The sequence below is a fragment of the Ciconia boyciana genome, chromosome 18 (assembly GCF_034638445.1).
Source record: "Ciconia boyciana chromosome 18, ASM3463844v1, whole genome shotgun sequence".
Taxonomy (NCBI): domain Eukaryota; kingdom Metazoa; phylum Chordata; class Aves; order Ciconiiformes; family Ciconiidae; genus Ciconia; species Ciconia boyciana.
Window position 1 is genome coordinate 12,685,601 of NC_132951.1, and position 23,832 is coordinate 12,709,432.

General features: G+C 47.6%; 1 protein-coding gene across 2 annotated transcripts in view; it reads left to right on the top strand.

The window, feature by feature from the left end:
• The window catches only part of RABL6 (RAB, member RAS oncogene family like 6), a 59,501-nt gene extending 36,859 nt beyond the window's left edge, over positions 1-22,642 (top strand). For both annotated transcript variants that reach the window (XM_072882682.1, XM_072882683.1), the window contains 7 exons: positions 3,303-3,661; positions 5,944-6,109; positions 14,808-15,026; positions 15,703-16,051; positions 17,897-18,068; positions 19,824-19,873; positions 20,497-22,642. In XM_072882682.1, coding sequence (XP_072738783.1) covers positions 3,303-3,661; positions 5,944-6,109; positions 14,808-15,026; positions 15,703-16,051; positions 17,897-18,068; positions 19,824-19,873; positions 20,497-20,694 — 1,513 coding nt within the window. In that variant the 3' untranslated portion in view covers positions 20,695-22,642. The remainder of the gene's footprint in view (positions 1-3,302; positions 3,662-5,943; positions 6,110-14,807; positions 15,027-15,702; positions 16,052-17,896; positions 18,069-19,823; positions 19,874-20,496) is intronic.
• The last annotated feature ends 1,190 nt before the right edge of the window (positions 22,643-23,832 follow it).

Genomic DNA, 23,832 nt, shown 5'->3' on the forward strand with positions numbered 1-23,832 from the left:
TGTATCTTTCTACTAAAAATAACTTGCTCTCTCTTGTTCTTATGCCCTTCACATAATGTAGGTGAGCAAGGCATAGGAGCACAGGTGCAGAAGAAGCCTGCATGTGTGTTACTGTCCAGACTAGCTGAGCTGGAGGGAAGGATGACACTCTTTATACTTCAGTTATGTAGCATTTTTTCCCTCCAGCTCTTAAAATTCACGTGTTTCTGCAGGAGAAACAGGTGGTAGTCACAGCCCTCCCTCCCTCTGGAGCTGGCTACTTGCCCAGAACAAAGCAGGTTGTTTCCAAAATGGGCATCTTTGTTAGTACAAAGTACAGTAAATCTTCATATACCCTGATATTGTGAAGAGTGTCCCACGTTTTGTTGGGTCCAGCTTTAAGTGCTCTTTGAGCTTCATGTTCTGTATCCTAAGATGACTATATACGTACTTTGTATATACTTCATAGCAGATCCTTGTTCCTTAGTCTTCAGTGTACAATTGTCTTATCCTACCTGAGTCACCCAGTTGCCTCGATGGTGGGACCCAGCGTCCTGATCAGAGACTCAGAGGTTGTTCAGTTCTGTTTTCGTGTAGTGTTGGTGATTTAGGTGCTCACGTAGGCAGTCAGAGAGCTCAGCTCAGCCAGGAGAGCGAGCAGCGCTGGCATCAGTATCTTGGATGCTGGATACGACAGTGACCAAGTTTGCCGGCCTTCCAGCTAGGATTGCTGTTGCTATAAACAGGAACAGGGGTGCATGTAGATCAGCTGGGATTAATCTCTCTTCATGGTTGGGAGGTAGGAGTCTAATTCTGAGTAGGGGTCGGGAGAAGGAGGAATGAGTATCACAAAGCAGAGCTATTCAGCCATCCTGCCTTCAGCTCGCTGGGAGCCCTGATTCAAAGCTCGGAGGGGAGGGATGACAATTTAGCACTCTGCTTCTGGCGTGGATCTGCAGAGCTGAATGTCCTGTGCAGGCCAGTCTCGTGGATGGCTTTTCAGGCCATAGCAATTCACATGGCTTTGTGGATTCAGAGCATTTGCTTTGTTGGACAAAGGCTGAATTGCAGGTACCCTTGATTTATCTTTCCCTCGCCACAGATGCCTTGCGTAGTCTGCCTTGAGGGGTGCTGAATGGCATGTATGGTGACCCCCTCCTCAAGAAAGGACTGATGTGCCATTGCTCGGCCCTGCAGCGCAGTGACAGTGATGCACTGAAAATACACTGTTAAATTCTTGCGGGGTGTGTGATGCATTGTGCACCTTCCCAACAAACCTGATGCAGTCTCCACAGAGCTCAGTGCAAGAGTTAAGCTCCTTTATATTTTCTCTTTGGTGCATGACAAATCACGCATCATTTTCAGTGGAATGTGTTGCTGCACAGCTCACCCCAGCTACTAGTCCCCTGGGAGGGAGGATGCTGGAATGAATGCTCTGTCACATGCTCTGATCTCAGCTCTGCCGGGAGCCAGTCTGCTGGGTGGAATAAGCACATAAGCCTTGCCCCAGATCCTGGTGGAAGCATCGGTGAGGCTACCACAGTGTGGCACTAATTTAGATGCCTTGACAGCGCTCGTGGGGGATAGGTGGACGGCCGTGCAACAGCCAGGCTCATTTTCTGCTCCTCCCAGGCAGCGTTGCATTTGCAGCCTTTAGTGCAGTCTTCTGGAACAACAGAGGCGAGTCTTTCCTAGCCATTCTCGTGTGGTGAACGTGGAGCAAGAATACTTGTTTCCTAGCCCTTGAGCTGTTGACTATTTCCTATGTACTGTTGAATTTCTTCCCATTTCTGTTATTCAGGATCATCCAGTTCTTTCTGTATCTTGTCCCTGCCCTCCTCTCTGTTGATGCTGCCTCCCAGCTTGCACCTCATGAGCATTTCTGTGGTCTCCATGCCGCTTCATTGAAATGCTGAAATACATCTCAAGGCTAATCCTTGAGGAACTCTACCAAGGATTTCTCTCCTAGCTAATACTGCTTTTTAGTGCTACCCTTTATCTCTACTTTAGCCAGTTCCTTAGTTAGGAAGGACTCCTGGTTTTCCAAGTCAAGTAGCAGCTTCCTGGGGATGTTGTTCTCTAGGGCTCCAGACACTACTGGTCACAAAGTATATTAGTTTGTTCCTTGAAAGTATATCAGGTTGCTCCTTAAAATAGGAAATGATATCTCAAGGGGGTTTAGAGTCTTTTAGCCCCTGCTGTTTGCTTTCTGCTTAGCAGTCATTACAGTGAAGGTGTCTGTCTGGCTCAAGGCCCAGAAGGACGAGATCGTGCTCTGTATGGGAGGGGAGTCTCTGTTTTGACATACTCATTGCCTGGAGCACAACCGAGTGAGTCTGTCTTGCAGAAGCAGTTGAACCCAGAGCCTCTGTGCACGAGTTCATTAGGCTTAATGAAAGAAGAGGTGAGACCATGACGTGCTAGATTTTATACATGATGCTTCACTTCAGGTGTCCTCTTTATCTCTCTCAGATGTGCGGCATGTAGCAGATCTTATTTTGAGACCAGTTCGTAGTAAAAGCCTGGCTTTCTGTTAGTGTTTCTTCGCATACAGCTTGTGAAAAGACTGCTAACCAAACAGACTGCTGAAGGAGGCTGCAGCAGGATCAGGCTTGGTTTCCTTTTTGAAAAGGATGGAGCATTTCACCCTCTTTAGTGGTACAGGCTTTATTGCTCTTCTAGTCAGGAATCCAGCCAGGACCACAGCTTGCTTCAGAGCTGCTGCTGCTTGGCTCCGCTGCCTCCCACGCAGGGGGTAGTGTGTGCAGGGGGAGAGACTGCCTGTATATCTGCACATTGCGAGAAGGATAGTTGCAGTCAGTCCGCTGTGAGCCTTCTGGATAGCTTTTCTGACATTCAAGGATTCTCCTCTCAAATCCATTCTTGGCTGAAAGAAGAGGTTTTTATAGCATTTGAGTTTTCTTGAACACTCTGATCTCTTCTGCTGAATCTAAAAAAGTGCCATTCCTGTAGCACTTACTCCCTTAGAGACATATGTCCAAGAACTGACTTAAGGTTGTGTTTCAAGCCCTGGCGTGTTGTTGTAGTCTGTCTATCCAGGGAGTTCCCAGCAACACTGCAAACGTAGGTTTCATCCTGCAGTGCGAAGCAGGCTGGGATTCTCCACACCTCAGTGCAGATCAGGTGAGTTTAGCTCACGTGGGTCAACCAGATTTATTGTGGCCCAGGGAGTCACAGCATCACTGAAAGCAGACCCGTACCCTCCCAGCTCAGCACGTACCAAAGCAGCCCAGCATCGTGCTTGGTGCTCTGATGAGCATGTTTTCTCCATTCCTTATATTTGCAATTTATCTTCCCTGCAGCTTCCTTGAAATGATGGAAGCCCGAAGTCGAGGACACACGTCGCCACTAACAACTAACGGGCAAAGCCCTTCCTCTGGCTCCCAGTCACCCATAGTACCTCCGAGCTCCACATCGACGGGCAGCTCCAGCCCTGGCACCCCGCAGCCACCGCAGCCGCTTTCCACGAGCTCCACCATCTCTCCTGAACCCCCCCCATCTTTTTCACCAGTGCCTGCACCTGAGGCCCGGCAGCCGCACGCGCCTCCGCCGGCTACAGCCTCCCCAGCACCTCCGGCTGCAGTCCCGCCACCGAAGCGCAGCATTATTTCGCGTCTGTTTGGGACGTCTCCCGCGTCAGACCCCTCTCCTCCCCAGCCAGGTAGGTGGAGCTGGAGTGCAGTGTCTAGGCAGGGTGTCACCTGTGGGCATTTCTCTGTTTTCCTTTCGTTTTTCTCCTGCGAGAGGGTGAGCAGACAGGTGTCTGAAGACCACAGACTCCAAATGTGTGCAGCGTGTGTCCAAGGAGAGCTGCACTGTCATTCTCTATTTTTCTCCTGATTGGCATTTTGATTTGTCTCTGTGCTGGGCTTGGACAAGGACTGTGTCCGGCAACCTGGGTGGTGGCTGTAGCGTGTTTCAGGAGGAAGGTACTGAACACGCAGGGGACACTAATAAAATAACTGTCAGCTTCTTACTAGGAGCACATATGCCTCTTGAATAGCAAGAAAAAATGTTAGAGAAGCTATTGGAAGCTTTGTCTTCACAAAAGTCTGGCAGCTCAAAGGAGCTCCTGTGTGTTAATGGAGAACAGCGGAGTGCTGGTTTTAAAGGTTATTCAGCCAGAAATGATCACGTAAGTCCAGGCTCTGCAGCGGATTCCCCTCAAGGGAAATAGACTCCTTCAGAGCTGGTCTGAGGAGGAGGGCAGCCCGCCTTGACTTCTTCCTTAGCGCTAGTACACAATGGAGCAGAGTAGTGCAGCGTTCGGTCCAAACCCCTGCTGGACGAAGTTGCAGGGCAGAAGCATCGAGGGTTTTGTTGCATGTACTTTTACTGATCTGAACCTTAATTTGCCTGTCACATTTGCTTTGTTTGCAAAGCTAACTGGAGCTGCAGAGCTGGCACTGCCTAAAAATCATTAGCATGACATGGTTTGAATCACCCTTTGGAAATACCTTCCCTCTCAAACTGTCAATCCCTAGGGCTCACAGTACTCTCAAGACACCCACAGAAAGAAAGGAGGAGGTGCTGGGAACACGGTTTGCAGTTTCAGATGTTGAAATCTTTCAGTTTTAGATCTGCACACAATGTTCTGCATCCTGGATCTGTTACCTGGTGTGACACAGTACACCCATTTCAGCTTGTTTACAACTCTTCCTACCCAGAAACAAACAAACAAGGAGGAGCGAATGTTGGAGCAAATGTTAGAAATCCCTTGTCAATAAAAAAATCTCTGTCATATTGATATGTAGAAGAAAGACAAGTGGTCTTCTACCAGTGTTATGATCTTTGGGGTTTGTTTTTTTCTTCTTTTTTTTTTTTTTTTTAAATCTGTCACTTAGCTTGAGAACTGTTTTAGCCTGTGTCCTGCAATCCTGGTATCTCAAGGGTGCTTTTTAGGAGGGTTGCAAAAGGCAGCTAGGAAAAGCTGATCTGTCAGTGTTACTAGGTTTATGTAGTGTGCCAAGGGTCTGCACCTCTACTGGAACATACCTAGGGACTAGCTAATTGGAAAGCAGTTGAAAAATTACTGTCACAAAGTAATACTTGTTTTTTATGGGAGCTGCTATTTAAGCTTTCCCTTGAAGTCTTGCAGTAGTAATTCTTTTGGCTGTGTTTTTTCTTACACCAACGCTACTCTATGGCATTAGTAATAGTGTTATTTGTATGCAAAAGTGATCTGAAAGCTGTACTAGTAGAGCAAAATCTAGAAAAAAATACAAATATTGTTCACCCAAAAGAAAAGAGCCTAGATGTGAAGTGCAGTTCAGGTAGAAGAAAAAGGTTGAATGTTGCAAAATCTGGAAAGGTTAATCGCCTTAGGCTTGTCGGTTATGCTAATTTCATGAGATTTCATCCTGATACCTTGAAGATGGATAACAGTGTCTCTACAAATAAGCTTTATTAAAGTGAGTGTCTATTTGCCATAGCTCTTGAGCTTTTGGTTACATAGGGCATCTAAAAGCACAGTGTGAAAAATCCTGCCTTTGACAGTTACCGTTGAAAAAGCAAGAGGAGGTGAGTTGGTGAACTGAACAGTCTGGAAAAGGGAAGAGAATAATGAAGGGACATCACACAGGAGCAGTGCACACAGCATAGGTATAACATCTGGCTGTGGTGTAGTCAGTCATAACATTCACTGTAGAGCAGAGTCGGCTACCATGCTAGAGAGTTTTTCAGACTGTTTAAGAGCCTGGGTCAGCCTGGTGCATCTTAAACCGCAGCAGCCATGTGTCGTCTGTGAATGCCTTAATGCAAGATTCTGAACTTGTTTGAGTATGCTGTTCATAACCTTCCTCTTCCCTTGCTGTGTAGCAGAGGTCCTACTTCATGGCTGCTGTCTGTGTGCTGAAGAGGCCCTGGACAGGATAGATCTGTGAAAAGTAAATTTCTGTCTTGCTTGTGGTGAACTGTGTTTTACAACTACTGTTGCTAATGCAGATCCTGCTGCTGCCACTCCTCCTCCCCACCCTGAGGCCCCTGCAAAAGTACAGAGCGTGGAGGACTTTGTTCCCGATGACAGCCTGGACCACAGCTTTCTAGAAGACCCAGCCCCACAGAAGGACAAAGGGAAACTGCAGACTAAACACCGTGTCGATAGTGAAAGGTAAGGAAGGGAGGATGGAGGGAGGGTGAGACAGGGATATATCTGGATGTGCAGTCTGAATGATGGCTCGGGCCTGGCTAACCTGTTGCAACTGTTCAGAAAGTGATTGCAGAGCAATTAGCTGCCCCTAAGCCTTTCTGGCTGCGGTATAGTCAGGCGTAGCATTCACTGTCTCCCGTTTAATGATACACACTGCTCCCTGGGAATGAGGGACGGCAGTAAAAGCTAGTTATCACCTTCCTGGTTTTGCTGTCTTGCTTTCATGCTCAGTGTTAAACCACTGGGTTGCTCTGGGTCAGAAAGGGATTTCTCTTCTGGCCAAACATGCTAAAACATTTGAGATATTTTCCTTCTGGAACACAGTGCACTTTGCAGGGATATTATGTTTTGCCTAATGAATACTTTCCCGCTGCAGAGGCCCAAAGCATGGCCGGACTCCTTCATGGCCTGGTACTGCCATTCCTGAGGCATTACAAAAGGACACTTTTGTGTTTGTTCGAGGACACTTGGGGGCACTCCATGGCTCGGTGGGATTCTGGAAGGAAGGCTGGAGAGGGTCGTGCTCCCTTGGGAGTGTCAGTGCATGCTTGCCTGCAGATTCCAGAAAAGTCTTAGGGGGTGCCTTTCTTATTCTCTGTCCATTTCTAATGTTCCTTCTCTCTAAAGGATTTTCTCTCTAAATTGGAGAGATATGGATTTGATGGACGGACTGTTCGGTGGATGAGGAATTGGATGGATGGGCACATCCAGAGAGTAGTGGTCACCGGCTCAATGTCCGGATGGAGATCAGTGATGAGTGGTGTCCCTCAGGGGTCCATACTGGGACCAGTACTGTTTAATATCTTCATCAGTGACATAGTGGGATTGAGTTCATCCTCAGCAAATTTGCAGATGACACCAAGCTGAGTGGTGCAGTTGACACGCCTGAGGTTTGGGTTGCCATCCAGAGGGACCTGGACAAGCTCGAGAAGTGGGCCTGTGTGAACCTCATGAGATTCAACAAGACCAAGTGCAGGGTCCTACACCTGGGTTGGGGCAACCCCTGGTATCAATACAGGATGGGAGATGAAGGGATTGAGAGCAGCCCTGTGGGGAGGGACTTGGGGGTACTGGTGGATGAAAAGCTGGACATGAGCCGACAATGCGTGCTCGCAGCCCAGAAAGCCAACTGTATCCTGGGTTGCATCAAAAGAAGCGTGGCCAGCAGGTCGAGGGAGGGGATTCTGCCCCTCTATGCTGTTCTTGAGACCCCACCTGGAGTACTGCATCCAGCTCTGGGGTCCTCAGCACAGGAAAGACATGGAGCTGTTGGAGTGGGTCCAGAGGAGAGCCACAAAAATGATCCGAGGGCTGAAACACCTCTCCTATGAGGAAAGGCTGAGAGAGTTGGGGTTGTTCAGCCTGGAGAAGAGAAGGCTCCGGGGAGACCTTACTGTGGCTTTTCAGTACTTAAAGGGGGCTTATAAGAAAGATGGGAACAGACTTTTTAGTAGAGCCTGTAGCGATAGGACAAGGGGTAATGGTTTTAAACGAAAAGAGGGTAGATTCAGACTAGCTATAAGGAAGAAATTTTTTACAATGAGGGTGGTGAAACACTGGAACAGGTTGCCCAGAGAGGTGGTAGATGCCCCATCCCTGGAAACAGTCAAGGTCAGGTTGGACGGGGCTCTGAGCAACCTGCTCTGGTTGAAGATGTCCCTGCTCATTGCAGGGGGGTTGGACTAGATGACCTGTGAAGGTCCCTTCCAACCCGAACTATTCTATGATTCTATAATTCTGTCCTCTAAATGGCAGAGAGCTGTGCTTATGCTGTAGGCTGGATTTTCTTTTTTTCTTTTCTTTTTTTTTTCCTTTTCCTGGCTTTGATGTTTTTTAACCAAAAAAAAAAAGGGAAAAGGGATTGTGTATACTGAGCTGCTCAGACAAGAGGATGTGCAGCAAGCTGTCTGAAAGCAGACTGTCACTTAAGAGGTGACCTTAGCATACTCACAGGCTCTACATCCCTCTGCTTAGAATAGGCCTTGCCTGCTGCCTCTTGTCATCAACACTGGATTAACCAGGAGGGTAATTAAACGCTGATACAGCTCATCTGTGAGTGGATTCTGCATCTTTTGACATCTTTGTCATGATTCAGTGTTCTCTAGTTCAACCACAACTTGAAATCAATGCTGTGTGTGAGGCTCGATGCCTGTCTAATGCAGGTCAGCCTGAATCATCATCCCTTGTGATGGTAAAACACGTGGATGTTTTATTTAAAAAAAAAAAAAAAAAAAAAATGGTGGTTGCTAGAAGCATGCTGGCCTACAAAGCATCTTGCTTGCAGCTGTGGCTGAGCTGGGATATTTTTCAGTGTTTGACAAGGAAATGTCAGGAGAGCCAAGCCTGACCTTCCTTTGCCGAAGGACTGGGTCCTGTGGAGTGTGCCCTTAGAGCTCTTTAGCTGCAGTTCTTGCTGTGGGTAGGAGGCTGGATTATTAACAAAGTCTTCTGTTCTCCAGAGCATCAGTCGTTGGAAGCAAATAGGTGTGAAACTAAACAAAAAGCCAAACATCTCAAACAGTTGGTGCAAGAGCCCTGCTCCTTGGTTGCAGAGTTGTCATGTTCTTGGCTGCTATGATACCTTCTGTGCTGTGTCCCCAGTCTTGGTAGCCTTCCAGTGCTTATGAGCTGGTGGGGGCAGAAAGACAGACACCGTTGGGCTTTCACAGAGCACAGAGAGGACACTTGTTCACAGCTTCGTCCTTTGATGACAGTGGTAACCGTCTGCAGTTACAACAGCTGTTTCCCTAGGAGAAGACCTTGCAGTGCATCCCCGCAAATTCAAATGCTCATTATTTCTCTGCAGTTTGGCATCTATGTCTTGCTCTGGTTTCTTATGTAGTTCACACAGTTTTCTCAGTGATCTGGCAGTTTCACCTTCTGTTTCTTGCCAAAAAGGGCCTACCACAATAAGCCAGATGTGCTGAAATTCAGAGATGTAGATGTGGTTCTGACCATCACCTGCAATAATTGATTTCCTTCAAGATGCCAGTTACAGCCCCATGATGCCCAGGAGCAACATAAGAGTTCTGTAAGCACCATCCCTAATAATCAGTTTCTACTGCAGTGAGTAGGCTGTTGTAGTTGCAACAAAATCTACTGCTGCAGAAATTTATCTCTAGCCTAAATAACACAGAAGTTCTCCTGTGAAGCCACTCAAACCTAATGGAGATTTTATTGGTTTTAAAAAACGAAATACTGGAAGCTGTTTTGCCCTTGCATCTGAGTGAGGAACAAAGCCTGAGAACATACTAGAGAGATGCGTTCATGTCTCCTGAACATTTTAAAGCAGGTATCTGAACGTTAAGCTTATGCAGCTTGCCAGCATTTCTTCTAGGTGTGCTGTAACCAAATGTAAGCTCCGAAACTGAAGAGCCATTGAAGATGTGTCAGACGAATGGGCTGTGTGTTGAGAATTTGTAGTTACTTCTCTTACCCAAATGAGAGGAATTGCCTTGCTGTCCATAAGCAAGAGTCTTGCAGTTAGCTCATGTGAGAACACCTTAGTGCACAGCGCGTTTCACGTGTGAAGCAGAGAGAGTTACGTTCACAGAATGGCTGAGGTTGGAAGGTCATCTGGTCCAACCTCCCTGCTCAAGCAGGGCCTCCAAGAGCCAGTTGCCCAGGACCATGTCCAGGTGGCTTTTGAATATCTCCATGGATGGAGACTCCACAACCTCTCTGGCAACCTGTGCCAGTGCTCAGTCACCCTCACAGTGGAAAAAGTGTTTCCTGATGTTCATAGGGAACCTCCTGTGTTTCAGTTTGTGCCCCTTGCTTCTTGTTCTGTTATTGGCACTCAAAAGAGCCTGGCTCCATCTTCTTTGCACCCTCCTTCAGGTATTTAAATACATTGATTCAATTCCTCTGGGGCTTTAGCTTTCCTGATTTCATCCCTGAATGCTTGAACGATGTGTCTGTATTCATTCCAGGCTCCCTGTCCTTCCTTCCACCCTCTGTATGCTTCCTTTTTGTGTTTGAGTTTGTCCAGGAGCTCCTTGTTCATCCACGCAGGCCTCATAGCATTTTTTTCCTGACTTCTTATACGTTAGGATGGACCGCTGTTGAGCTTGGAGGAGGTGATTCTTGAATATTAACTAGCTTTCTTGGGCCCTTCTTCCATCCAGGGCCTTATCTCACAGGACTCTTCCAAGCAAATCTTTGAAGAGGCCAAAATCTGCTCTCCTGAAGTCTGTCTTGCTTTTTACCCTCCTCCCTGCCCTCAGGATCCTCAACTCCACCAAGGCTGCCTTTGACTGACACCTTCCCAACAAGCCCCTCATTTTTTGTGGGTATGAGGTCCAGCAGAGCACCTCTCCTCGCTGGCTCCTCTACCACTCAGAGGAGGAAGTTATCATCAATGCACTTGGGGTTTAGCCCCAGCCAGCAGCTCAGCCCCCCCAGCCGCTCGCTCACTCCCCCCTGGTGGGATGGGGAAGAGAATCGGAAGAGTAAAAGTGAGAAAACTCGTGGGTTGAGATAAAAACAGTTTAATAGGGAAAGCAAAAGCCGCGCACACAAGCAAAGCAAAACAAAGGAATTCATTCACTCCTTCCCATGGGCAGGCAGGTGTTCAGCCATCTCCAGGACAGCAGGGCTCCATCACGCCTAACGGTGACTTGGGAAGACAAACACCATCACTCCAAACGTCGGCCCCTTCCTTCTCCTTCCCCCAGCTGTGTATGCTGAGCATGACGCCATAGGGTGTGGGATAGTCCTTTGGTCAGCTGGGGTCAGCTGTCCCAGCCGTGTCCCCTCCCAACTCCTTGTGCCCCCCAGCCCACTCGCTGGTGGGGTGAGAGGCAGAACAGGCCTTGACTCTGTCAGCACTGCTCAGCAGGAATGAAAACATCCCTGGGTTATCAACACTCTTTACAGCACAAATCCAAAACACAGCCCCATACTAGCTACTGTGAAGAAAATTAACTCTACCCCAGCCAAAACCAGCGCAGCACTCCAGGAACCTCCTCCATTGCTTACGTCTTGCTGTCTTGTCCCTCCAGCAGATATGGGGGTGGTTGAAGTCCATGAGGACGAGGGCCTGCAAACATGAGGCTGCTCCTATCTTTTTGTAGAGGGCCTGATCCACTTGTTCTTCCTAGTTGGCAGCCTGTAGCAGGCACCCATTATAGCGTCACCTTTACCTGTCCCTCTCTCGAATCCTCACCCACAAGCTCTCAGCTGGCTCCTCACCCATCCCCAGGCAGAGCTCCATACACTCCAGCTGCTCTCTCGCATGGAAGGAAACTCCTCGGGGAAGAGGGGAAGGTCTTGTTCTGGTTGGAAGCAGGATGTTATGCTGTGTAACTGAACTGCTTCCTGAACTCAAGGGTGTGTTTGCTTCCATTCATAAGAACTTGTTTGCTTTTCCTTTCTGAGCTTCAGAAAGAGACTGTAAAGTCTAGTATTTCTCGTCCATTTTGGTGATGTAGGGAATTCTTGATTTCTTTTGCAGTGATGTCATGCGAACTTCTCCCATTCCCTAGTCCATAATGTCTCTAAACAATGGAGCAAGAGCTGACATGGAGCAGTAATGTTAGAAAAAACACTTTTTTTTTTTTTCCTGAAGCGTGCTAGCAGTGAGGAATGAGCTCATGCCTGTGCAACAGGGCTGCTCTTGCCCAAAGATCAGACAGCTGCCGAGACTTTCAGCACTAACTGACGTCTCGTGGTGTTGCTATAGCTAAATCCCAGCACAGATCTACAGAGATTAATGGAGTCCTGGGTTTTGTTTAATGGCGTGTTATGGTTCTCTAGCTCACAATAAAGAGAACTCCCCAAATCAGTTTCTTTACCGGTTAATTAGGAAGGCAGTTCAATCTCCCAATTTGCTGTTTCGGAACTTAATTCACTGCTTTTTAGCCGCATGCCCTGAGCCAGTGTGTATGCAACTGTATTGAAGGAGCTAATCTGGCTCCCAATAGACTCCCCTCTTCCGTCCTGCTGGGCTAGGCTGGCCTAGGCCCATGGGTGGGCCCTAGGTGTCTGAAAGCGAGTTTATGCTGTGCCTAATAGTATTCCTGTTCTGTCTTCTCAGCATCACTAGACATTTATCTTAAACATTGATTAGATTTCCTTGTCCTTACATTGGAAGGGCTTTGAACTGGTTCTTTGCTTTTATGGCATCTGTTATTTATATAGTGGTACCTAGCTGTGCTAGACCAAGCGAGAGAAGCTGAGGACACTGTTTGGTTCACACCAGAAGACCCCCATCTCCTAGAATGTAGTCATGCAGGCTCATCCTGCGGCGTGTGATTCCCTCAGCTTACCTGCTTTATTAGAGTTTGGGTTTTTTGTCTTTCTCTAGCCCCAAAAAGTGATGTGGCAAGAGGGTTCTGCTGGCTGCCCGTGGGGCTGGCTCCGCTGGCCGCACAGCAGGGCTGGTGGAACATGGTCAATCCAGGCTTGAGACCATGTGCTCGGGTTGCAGCAGGATTTGTTTCATCACCAGCAGCCGTTCTGTGTATGCGACTGAGAGCTCACTGAGGAAACCCCAATGTGCTCTTTGATCAGTAGCTCAGACACAGACCTTGGCGAGCATAGTCATTTTTGGTGGGTACCTGCGCCTGCAAACACGTTGGCTCAACACTAACGCAGGCTTGGCAGCGTGTCAAGTGCTGGAGAGAGTGGTGCAATGTGCTTGTTTTTGCATGCTCTGAATTCCTTCCAGCTGGAACCTCAGGACCACAAGCTGATACTAATTTTGCATTGTCAGACCTTGTTTATACTGCAGCAGTGATTTTCCTGACGTATGTTCACTCCATAGCTTTGCTCTTAAGCTGTCACTCAGCCGTTTGTGTGGAAGTTATAGATGGAGGTAGTGTATTCACTGCAAAGAGAGACGACCTACTTTGTGCAGGTGTGTGTACACACGTGGATGTTCTGTTCGGACTAGGAATGCTTTAAAGGCTGCAAGTCTCGTATGGTGTGCAGTAGAAGGACAGTGGCAGTGGCAGCAATCTCTGAAGAGTCCCTGGGCTTAATAGAGGAGTGACATGTTAAAGAAATGCAGTGTCACTAATTCAGAATAATATCCTGCCATTTTTAGGATGCAACTCCATTTTCTTTTCAGCATATTTCAATAGGAAGCCCTGCCAGTTCTTCACAGACCTCAGAAATCGCTCACTTGTAATTCCTCCAGCCTTGGAGGCTGTTTTGGGCACCAGTTTTCTTCTCCTTTGTGTGGGACGGGCTGTGTGCCTCCTTTCTGGCTCGGTATGAGAGCAGCAGTGTTAATGATGAAGGGGCTCTTCAGCAGCCTGCCTCTGCTTAGCTGGGAGCTGTGCTGTGAGTCCTGAAAGCAGAGGGATCCACACCAAAAGCAGAAGGAGGGAGTGGATGTTAGCCCTGATCTTAGCATTCTAACCCAGACAAGCATTGGTTGTAATCTCTCTCAATGTGCTGCACCGGTTGTCATAAGCGTGGTGTCCCATATGTCACAAATAACTCCATTATCTGTTGGCAGATGTATTAATTTATTAAAGCTAACTCGTAAACCAGTAACTAGCCATAAGAAGAGCCAGAGTGAGTAGTACAATCAGCCGGACTGTGTTAGGTCCTCGGCATTTCCCATCCCATCAGCACACCATCCTCCGCTGTCTCTTCCAGTGCTGGCCATGTGCTAGTGACCACGAACACCACCTTCTTCCAGATTAAGGATTTTAGGTTTTTGTGATTCCTTTTGTGCCTCTAAAATCTAATCTGTTCCAAGCTATAATCTTATTTTTTTGTGTGTGTCTGCGTAAAAATGAAGGCTGTGTTTGTACAGTCCATATCGAGTCATTAAAAGGACAGTGACTATTGTGTATGGTAGGTTATCAGGAAGGAGCTGGCAATCTGTTGCGGGCAAAGCAAATAGAATGAGGAAAGGTGATGCAAAGGTTCATCAGCTGAGGCTGGGGAAAATACCTATATTCCTGACATGAGCAAATCCTTCAGAAAATGTTAAAATTGTTGAGTCCTGGGGACATTCAGACAAGAACCCTCAGCTGGTAATTTCAGCTGCGAAGCTCTCTATCGAGATGCCTCTGAACACATAACTGTGTTACATCCAGGGAGTCTGACAGACTCCTAGCTCTAAAAGTGTGACTTTAGGTTAATTTAATTTGGGAAATGTTAAAGCGTGGTTATGGTAGCTGCCTGCTTCAGGGAGCACCAGAGAAACAGAAATAATTCCAGGAAGCTAATAGCTGCAAGTGAATTCCCATAGTAGTGGCAGTATATGGACAGGTTTAATTACAGGACGTGGGGATTAAGGCAGGCAATTCCCACTGTTTAATTGACTGATCCTTGCATGTTGGACCAGAGATGTTCTGATAGAGCTGAACCAACAGGCTGCTCTGTAGCACGGACGCTCACCTTTTCCAGCCACTTATTTTCGGCTTGAGGAGTAGCAGCCACTGTGTGACACATCCTTCTGCGGCCCGTTTTGTACAGGGCATGTGCCACCCCTGCAGCCTGCGGGGCGCAGGTCCAGCCTGAACGGGGCAGCGGCTGGGCAGTGTGCAGGGGGAAGGCTGGCAGTGCAGCTGCCCCGGACTGAGGGACATTGACCCCGAAGCTGGCCGGAAAAGCCAGGCAAGTGGCAGTCTGCTTTCAAGGGGAGGCATGTCTGTCTTAGCACATCCTGGGGGTGCTGTGTCTGATCATTGTCTTGCAGCGATGGAGAGGCGCCTGGGGGGAACCCCATGGTGGCAGGTTTCCAAGACGACCTGGATCTGGATGACAAAATCCCCAGTAGACCCACGCTGGCAGCAGAACGGGTGCCCAGCAAGAATGTCACCCTCTCCAGTGAGGAGGAGGAAGAGGAAGAGGTGAAGGACTCTAAGGTTGTACTCATACCTGATGAAGATATTGACACGGAGCAGGAAAAAAAAAGGTACAAAGCACAGCCTGAAATGTGGGGTTGTGCTGGCAAACTTGGGCCTCTTCTTGGTCCTGCCACTGACTTCTGTGCGGCCTCTGTGAAATTCTGGTGTCTCTATCGGCCCGTTCCTTCAGCTGTAAGCTGGGGCTGTATTTACTTTAGGTGTGACTGCTTTGTGCGGTGTTTTCTGCACCGCACCTAGGCAGCATGCCTTTGAGCACTGTGCTCCTGTGGTCGCTGGTACGTTTCTGTTTGGGAATGGCCCAGCCTTTTTCTCAAGTTTGAACAAGAAACTGTAACTGAGCGTGTGAACGTCTGTTCATAGCAGTGCAAGGAGGACAGAGGAGTGGAGTCTTGTGGTGAGGGGAGTGGAAGTCGTTCACCACACCCTGTGCTGGAGAACAATGAACTGGATCATGTTCTCCACATACCACATCTTGTGGGTGATAGTCAGGCGTGGCCCGCTGGTGCAGGCACCTGTGCATGAGCATCCTCAGGGATGAGGACCGTCTTCAGCCTCTGAGTGGTATGTGTTTGAACACACACACCCCCCTAGGATGAACTGCCTCTCCTGTTGAGGTGCACATTGCAGCCCTTGAGGCAGGCTCAGCTATTAATTGGTGTTTGTGCTTTGCTTTACAGAGTGGGAATGTGGACAGACTCTGACAATTTGTTTCTTTTTTCTCAGGTCTTCCAGAAATTCTCTGAAACCACAGAGTGAAGCAATTTTGACCAAAGCAACTGACCTGAAGCCTCCAGACAGTTTACCTCCACGTTCTGGGCCCGAAAGAAACAGCAGTGGCAAGCTCAACGCTAGCCTGCCAGCTGCTGCTGCTGCCACCCCAGCAGCAGTCCAGGCCCCAAAGACCACTTCCCAAAGCAAAGGACATGCTCTCAAGCAGAAAGTGGTCAAAGAGGAAAAGCCTGAGGAGTCTGACAGTGATCAAGAGGGACCAATAGCTACTCAGATGCTCTCATTTGTTATGGATGACCCAGACTTCGAAAGTGAGGATTCTGACAGCCAGAAGAAGAAAATGGTAAATAACATGCATGAATCGCTGTGCGCTGCTGTGAAGCTGAGCTTGAAGTGTTGAGGCACCTCACTGAGCAGAGCTTTCATCTGCTCTCCCATCTCTCAGTGGCAGTCGCAGCAAGTCAGGTGCTAAGCAACCTGAAGAGATTGATAGAAGCATAAACCCACAAATGCTCTGATTGTTGAAGCCACACGGCAACAAGGTTTGTACTTACAGGTTTTAATGTGCTCTTTATTCTCAGTAAGTCCAGAGCACGGTCAGTCCAGCAATGTGGAAGGTGTGAAATACAAATCTAATGGTTTTTCACCCAAAGTTTAATAGGTAGAAGTGTGTGCATGCCAGAAAGAGAGAGAGAACAGGTGAGCTCCTTACAGTCAGTCCAGCAATCAAAAGGCCATAACAAAATTTGCTTGGCAAAGCTCCTTACTGAAGTAGGAAAATCTGCCAGAGAAGGACTTTCCAGTATAGCCAGGTTAGCTGTAATGTCTCTGGGACGCTGAACACGTGGGCAGCTGCTCAGTGCTGCCTGCAGGTGTCTGCTCAAACACAGGCTGCAGCAGGAGTCCCCTCTGCACGTGTCGTGTATTAAAGATGGAGAAAACACAAGCATCTTCTCTGGGCTAGTAGGAACTTGCTGCTGTGGCTCTAGATGTCCCTGATTTCAGTGATCTGCACTTGCAGCCAGCACAGCAATCTCTAGAAACTGCCAACCATGATTTGGGATGGGCAATTGCTGTTCAGGGGTGCTCCTGGTGTCTGGGTTAGCTGGTATTCAGGAGTGTTCTATGTGTTTGCATCATCCAGAATCCAGAAAGGACAGTTGTCCCAGTTTCTTTGACCTTGCCTATGCGTCATGCTGTTTATTAAGGAATTTTCCATTTGTCTAGCAGTTTCAGTACCTGCTTTTCCTGGCACTTTAATATGAAAGCAAAAGTATTTGCAACAAGTTGACTTCTCTTAGCATGCGATGACAAGAAACAGGATTTGTGAGGGAGCTTGCCATTGCAACAGTGTCAGGGACGTGCCCCACAATTTGTGAAGGCTTTTCAAGTTCAAGGTTTACCAGTAAGGCAAAGCAATAAAAACACCACCATTAGCAAGGAGGAGGGGAACATTGCCTAGGTCAGCAGCAGAGCGAGACCGTGTTTGGTCAGTATGGAGGACATAAAGAAAGGATGGTTAATGAATTCTGAAGAGGATCAGCCAGCAGGTATTAGAAGATCATTAAACTTCATTTCCATTCCTGTAGTGCAGAGACAGAGGATTTTTGGGTGATATCCAGTCTCTGCAGCATCCTGGTTTTTAGCCCACACTGAAGGGGCAAATTTGCCCTGGGAGCACGTTCCCTTTTGACTCAATGCAGGGAGTTATTCTGCAAACACAAATGGCTTCTTTAGCCCTGCTGCATGTTGCCTCTGGTACGCAAGACCCCACAGAGCTACACAGGAAAAAGGTTTTGTCTGTCAGGTCTGGAGGTGAGTTTTCAACCTATTAGATTTGATTTTCCCCAAAACAGAGGTGCCTCTCTAGGGCAGTTAGAGGCTGATGCTGTTAAGCTAACACAGTTGAAGGTCTCGTTTAATCCCTTTACATCAGAAAATTGATTTTGGTAGCACAAATGTTAAGTTATCGGAGCACACTTTCCAGTACCAATGCTACCGAGACATTTTACCAAGGCAAGAAATAGATAGAGCTTATAAGATCAAGGGCATTGATTTCCAGGCAATAACTGCTCAGTTCAGCCTTCCTTCCTCCCCACCTGCTGACATCTGACGTCTTTGTATACAAAATGCTTAGAGATTTTGGTTGAAAGATTTGTCTGTGTCGTGTGCCTTTTCTTGTCTCTAGGATGAATTCCCGGTCCGGGAAGATCTCTCTGAAATATCTGATGACGATACCTCGTTGGCAAAGCCACCCCAGCCTGTGAAATCAACAGTCCACTCCTTTAAACTGAAAAATGACTCCGATCTCTTCGGTTTGGGTTTGGAAGAAACTGGTCCCAAGGAGAGCAGTGAGGAAGGTAAAGGTCACACCTTATTTCCACTCTTGCTGATTTTGTTTGTCAGGCATCTGTTTTTTCCAAAGTGGTTTCAGGGTGTAAGCAAACCAATTTGCACTAAATAAAATACCCTGTAACTTCATGCAGTACCCTGTGTGAGTCTTTAATGTGGTTTAACACAGCATAAATAACTTTCTTTAAGTTTTTCCCCATGGGGGGGGGGGGACTGGGCTCGTCCATGGCATCAGTCATGTATTATTTCTCTCTCAGCTGGAAGCAGGAGCACATCTTTCACAAGCTGCTTCTGTATACGGCTTCCTGCTTAGCCTTGCATGCCTGGGAGGTGGTGCTCAGCATTGCAGTGTCCACCCCCTCAGGAATTTGGATCAATTTGAGCAAAATGCTCTGACATACCATGCCAATTTGCTCGTCTATTTTTGGGAAAGGTGGGGTGAGGTTCTGATCACAATCTAAGCATTCCTCAGGCTTTTTTTTTCCCCCATCCCCTGAGGGAACAAATCTTACTCGCACAAATAATTTCTGCTGTCTTGGCGTTACTGCAAAGCAACTTCCTGTAGATCTGCCCCTGATGTCACCATGAAAGATGAGAAGTTAAAGACTTAAGGGGAGAAAAAGCTGTAAGTGGCACCAGAGAGAGATCTCCTTGAATAGCTATTCCAAAAGTGTAAGCAAGGTGTCACAGGCTGCGATGGCTTCATTGGCTTGTCGCTTTGAGTTGCTGAACAGCACAGCCTGAAATAGCTAGAAGTGCATCTGCAGAGGCCCAGGTCAATAATTTAACTTCAGTTTAGTGTCTTTAATAATTCAACGTGGGTTCTTCCTATCTCCTCTTTCTGGGATAAATATAAAAACATGTCTCGGTAGTCAGTCAGTTGGAGCTTGACCAGCAATTAGACTTCTCCGTGGCTGATTTGTATTTACAGATCAGCCAAGGAAAAGAATGTGTAGGTAAGATTGGCAATCAAATACCACACATGAAACGTGGTGCAGTTACAAACCCTCCTGTGAAACAGCCAAGTAGATAAGCTCCTGTTCAGGGAGTTTTTGTGCAAAGACAGTGAAAGTTCAGCAGTCTAATTAGCAGCCAAGTCATCAACTACAATAACCTGGGACAAATGATTTTGACAGTGATGGGCTCTGGGACTCATTCGATACCATGAAAGTAGCCACACCTGTAGAGCAGGACTGCAGCACTGACACTTTGGCCTCGTGGTGATATAATTTTCATACACAGTTTGAACAACAGTGAGCGCTAGCCTGCTAGGGTGCTCCCATCTGCTGACGCTGTGTCCTGAATGGTCCTTCCAGTACTAGCTTGACTCACAGAAGCACAAACCATGCCTGGTGGGATTTCTGTCTGCCTTCACATATTTAGTGGTCAGAGGGAAATGGTTCCCAGGAGCTCTTCTTCAGTTCTGGAAATAATAATCTGGTCCCAAATTTGGCCTTTGGACCAGTTTGTAGAGCTGTATTTGTTTCTTAGTAGCTGTGATACAGTGAATGCCCAGGTCAGTGTTTATAACACAGAATAATATAGATAATGTAATGCTCATAATTAAACTAGATGTATTTGGTTAAGTTAGGGTGTGACTGCTGGGGCCTACATTGTTTTCTAAAGGGGCACAGTTTGTCCTGAGGAGTTGGGATTGCTTTGCATGTGGCTCCATTTGTTCTTGGAAATCAGGGTAGGGCAGAATTGCACCTCTTATGGTTTAAACTGATTAAAAACAACGTTGGTTTTTTTTGTTTGAGCAGATAAACAACCTTCTAAGGAGAAAAAGAAGAAGAAAAAGAAAAGCAAAGAGGTACTACTTAATTCCTCAGAGCTCATCTGCCATATTATCTGCCAGCCAAGGAGAGGGGTAGCCTTCTACAGTGTACTCTGTGTACCTGGGGGACTTCCTTCCATTCTCCCATCTTACAGCCAGCTCTGTGCTTCCCAGGCTCTGCAGACCAGTAACCACTTCACAGCTTAAAAGCAAGCTTTTAGAACAGTTGAATTTTGAAAAGGCAGTGTGTGACTTCGTAAAATACAGGACTAAATAGAGCAGTGCGTTTCTGCTGGGCTGAGTCTGTTGATAGCACCATGACTTTTTCCAAGCAGAGGGGTGTCCCCAGCAGGCCTAATCTCAGAGGTAGCGAGGGAAGTCTGCAGGAGGCTTTGTCTTTGACATTTCTGCCTGTCCAATACTGTGGTATTGTTGGGCACAAACTGCCTGACAGACCACTGCTACATATAACCAGATGGTCTTTCCTCTCTTCTGTCCAAACACACAGAAGGGTCTTCTGGAATTAACTCCAAGCCAGCCTCGGTAGTAGATGCTTCACCCTAAGTGAGGTTCCCGTCAGAGCCAAGTTTCAGGGCAATATGTGCTGGGTTACTGGCATGCTCAGAGGATTTACGTATAAAAATTTTCTCATTTTGCAGGAAGAGGAGAAGTCTGTGAAGAAGAAGAGCAAACACAAGAAGAGCAAAGAGAAGGAGGAGAGCAAAGAGGAGAAAAAGAAAAAGAAGAAGAGGAGCAAGGAGAAAAACAATGAAATAGATGAACTTGAGGCTTTTCTTGGAGGAGGAGGAGCCAGCATGAACAAGCCACGAGGAGGTGGAGACTATGAGGAGCTTTAGGCTGGCCGCATGTACGCGCAGCGGACTCTTCTATCGTGGCTGTCTCCATCTTTTCTTACGAGTCACACCAGGACAGGTGCAGATGTGTAAAGCTTTGGCCCTTTGCCATATATTCTCTCAAAACAGAGCTGGCAAAACAAAAGCTTTGCATCTGTGTGTGCTGTTCTGGTGCATTTGTTACACAACGAAAATCCAGCTGAGATGTACTTGAGTAAGGGGAAGGTTCAGGGCACAGTTCCCAGGCCCGCTTCCAGGCTGTCGTTTTTTCTCCTTCCAGAGATGCCCCGCTGGGTAGCTGGCAGGGTGTGGGAGCTGAAGGGGACCTGCCTTCTGCTCCGCCCCTGCTATATTCCACTCCTGCACACCTGAAATTCCTGTCTTGTTAAGAGGAGTGCAACAAAACATGCCGCATGAACGCATCGTGCTCGCCTGTCTCAAGTCTTTAACTTTTTATCCTTCCTATTTTTTTTAATGAGAAAAGTGGTATTGGCCATTGCTCCACCCAGCAGTTGATGAGCTTTAAATCAAGCAGATCATGCTATGGTACAGCTCTCTAAAACAGCAGCCACAGGGCCAGAGTGAGAGAGAGTGCGTGTGATTTTGGAGTCCTTTGAATGGGACCTTTCTGCACAGCAGCTTAATTAGCACTCACTGGTGCTGCTGTTGGAATTCATCAAGCCCCATTGATTTCCGTGGCCCCAGTGTCTCAGACACTACACGTAAGCTGCTATGCAGTTTGGGAAAACAATGCAAAGTGCAAAGCTAACCTGAAAAAGAGAGAGGAAAATCAGTGCTTTTCTGCATTTCCCACCCTTGAATTTGCATATACTAGAATCCCCTCCCTTCGGTACTTCTCAGGGACATGACTCTCATGTGGAAATGAAGATATCCAGAGCTTCAGAACTGTCTACAGGGAGGTGTTAGCATGGCAAGGCATTTGCTTCTCAGGCATTTTAGTCGTGCTGTGAAACACTGGCTGCCTCTCTACACTGAGAGGGACAACCACTGTAGCTCAGACAGCATCCTTCCTGGTCCAGCTTCTGTCGATACTGCAGCCGTGTTTACTGGGCCAAGCCTCGCAGCAGCCAACATGCTGCCTTTCCCTGCCCCAAGTGGAGAGCCTCCTCCTATCCCGTGAGTTTGGGAAGCCTTTTAATTTTTGCTTTGAACTTACACCCGTGGATTGGTACCTGCTCAGCAGCATCAGTTGCCGTTGGATGGGCACTACAGGCCAGCCCTTCGCACTTGCCTGTGTCTCAGTGAGCAGCCCCTGTGTTTGGTGGAGCTTGTTAGTTCTCCGTACGCCCTTCTGTTTTGGTTCTGCTGTCCCTTTCACAGCTCAGACGGCGAAGCTCCCTCCAGGTTCTGTGCATTACATTACCCTGTTGCTTGCAGGTTGATTTGAGATTTGGTTTTGTTCTCCCTCTCCCCTTTTTGTTGTAAAATGTCAACCATGAAATCCAAACAGGTTTCCTTCTACATCTCTATAAAGCAAGGTGTTCTTTGGATCCATTATCCACTCCAGAGTTGTCTTGACCAGCAGGCAGTTACTTGCTCCATTTTTCTTTTTCTTTCCCCTGCTCCCAAAATGCACTTGTAACTGTTTCCCTATAAAACAAACTGGGTTTTTTGCTGCATGAGCAGTATATTGTTCAGGTCTGTTTGCCATTAGCATTTGCCTACTTCTCTGAGCATTACTACATTTCACGTGACACTGTAGGGAAATTGCATGGGACAGTTCAAACTTTGCACGTCTGGGGAGGAAAAAGTGGATTGGGATGTGACCGGTTTGCGGCCTCTCTTGCGAAAAGGCAGGCAGGCGTTCGAGCTTCAGCTGGTTGCGTTCCTGAAAGCGCTTCTGTTCTGTGAAGATTTTGGGTCATGTTCCATTTTGCATCGAAAAAACCTGGTACAATCCATTCTGACTATAAAGCTCTGTTGTACAACTGCCTCTGCACATCTTCTTCTCCACCACAAGCATGTCTGCCTGGGCTCGGCAGCTGCGCGTCCCTCCAGGACTGTTTCACAGAAGGGCATCCCACTGCCCCTTCCTCATGCTGTTGCATTCTTACACTTCATGGAATGGGGCGCTAAATTAAAAATCGTTCAAAAAAAAAAAAAAGTTGAACATAAAAACCATGAGTTCTTTCCCCAAAACTGAAGTCTGTCCTGAGAGAGCTGTTGTTTCACGCAGCGTAAGGGAGACGGCATTTTTGTTCAGCTCTGCTTCCTTGCGAACACAGCTCTTGGTTAGCAGAAGGCTGTACAGGCGCCGAGTCCCCTGGAAACACTGATGTTGGCATTGGTTTGTCTTTCAGCTGGGACAGATTTGACCACCGTAGGAACCTTGACACTCCCTGTGGCTTGTGTTTCTTGTCAGCACAAGGAGCTGAGACAAAAACAAGCAAAGATGAGTCATTGTGTTCCAAAATACTCCTTTAAAAGAGAAAAGCAGATGCGGGAGCTCTCTCTACTTATGCTAGAGCCCCAGGAGGGTATGTGGCATGTTTTGGCTTTGGCAGCAAGGCCAGAGAAATCCCACCCTGTGGGTGAAGCGGGAGCATGGAAGGGAATAGCAGCAAAAAGGTGCTTTTTAGACTTGGACTTCTCCCTTTTTCAGGGAATGCTGAACTGGTTAGGGCTACAGCACGAGGCGTAATCCAGTGCCAGCAAGTGTGAGTGAGGGGAGAAAGAAATAGACCTTGTCTGAGCTGGGCTCTCCCATGCCCAGTCTTTTGAATAAGCTAAATATAAAAAGTATGCGTACGTGCCTGTCATTATGGGGAAGCTTCTGCAGGATGACATCGATATAAATAGTTCCCGTGAGCATCTCTAGAGGTACCAGTGTATTTGCTTTGGGGTTTATCAGTCATCCAAAAGAAAATCGAGAGCTTGAGGCTGAGGAGCTGCAATTTCTTGCAGTTAACACTGGCCAGAGCTGCATGCTGTACAAGGTCTCAGTTGGTTTAGAGCAGCAGGAGGGAGAAGTGCAAATTTATCGCTGCATTTGTAGCCTGCCAGCTGGGCCTGGTTCCCAAGCACAGCAAGGGGAGCCCTGTCCTCGGGGGCTGCTGCTGGAGGCACACGCCTGAAAGCCGTACTGCCCGCTCCCCTGCCTCCGCACCGCTGGCTGGTTGA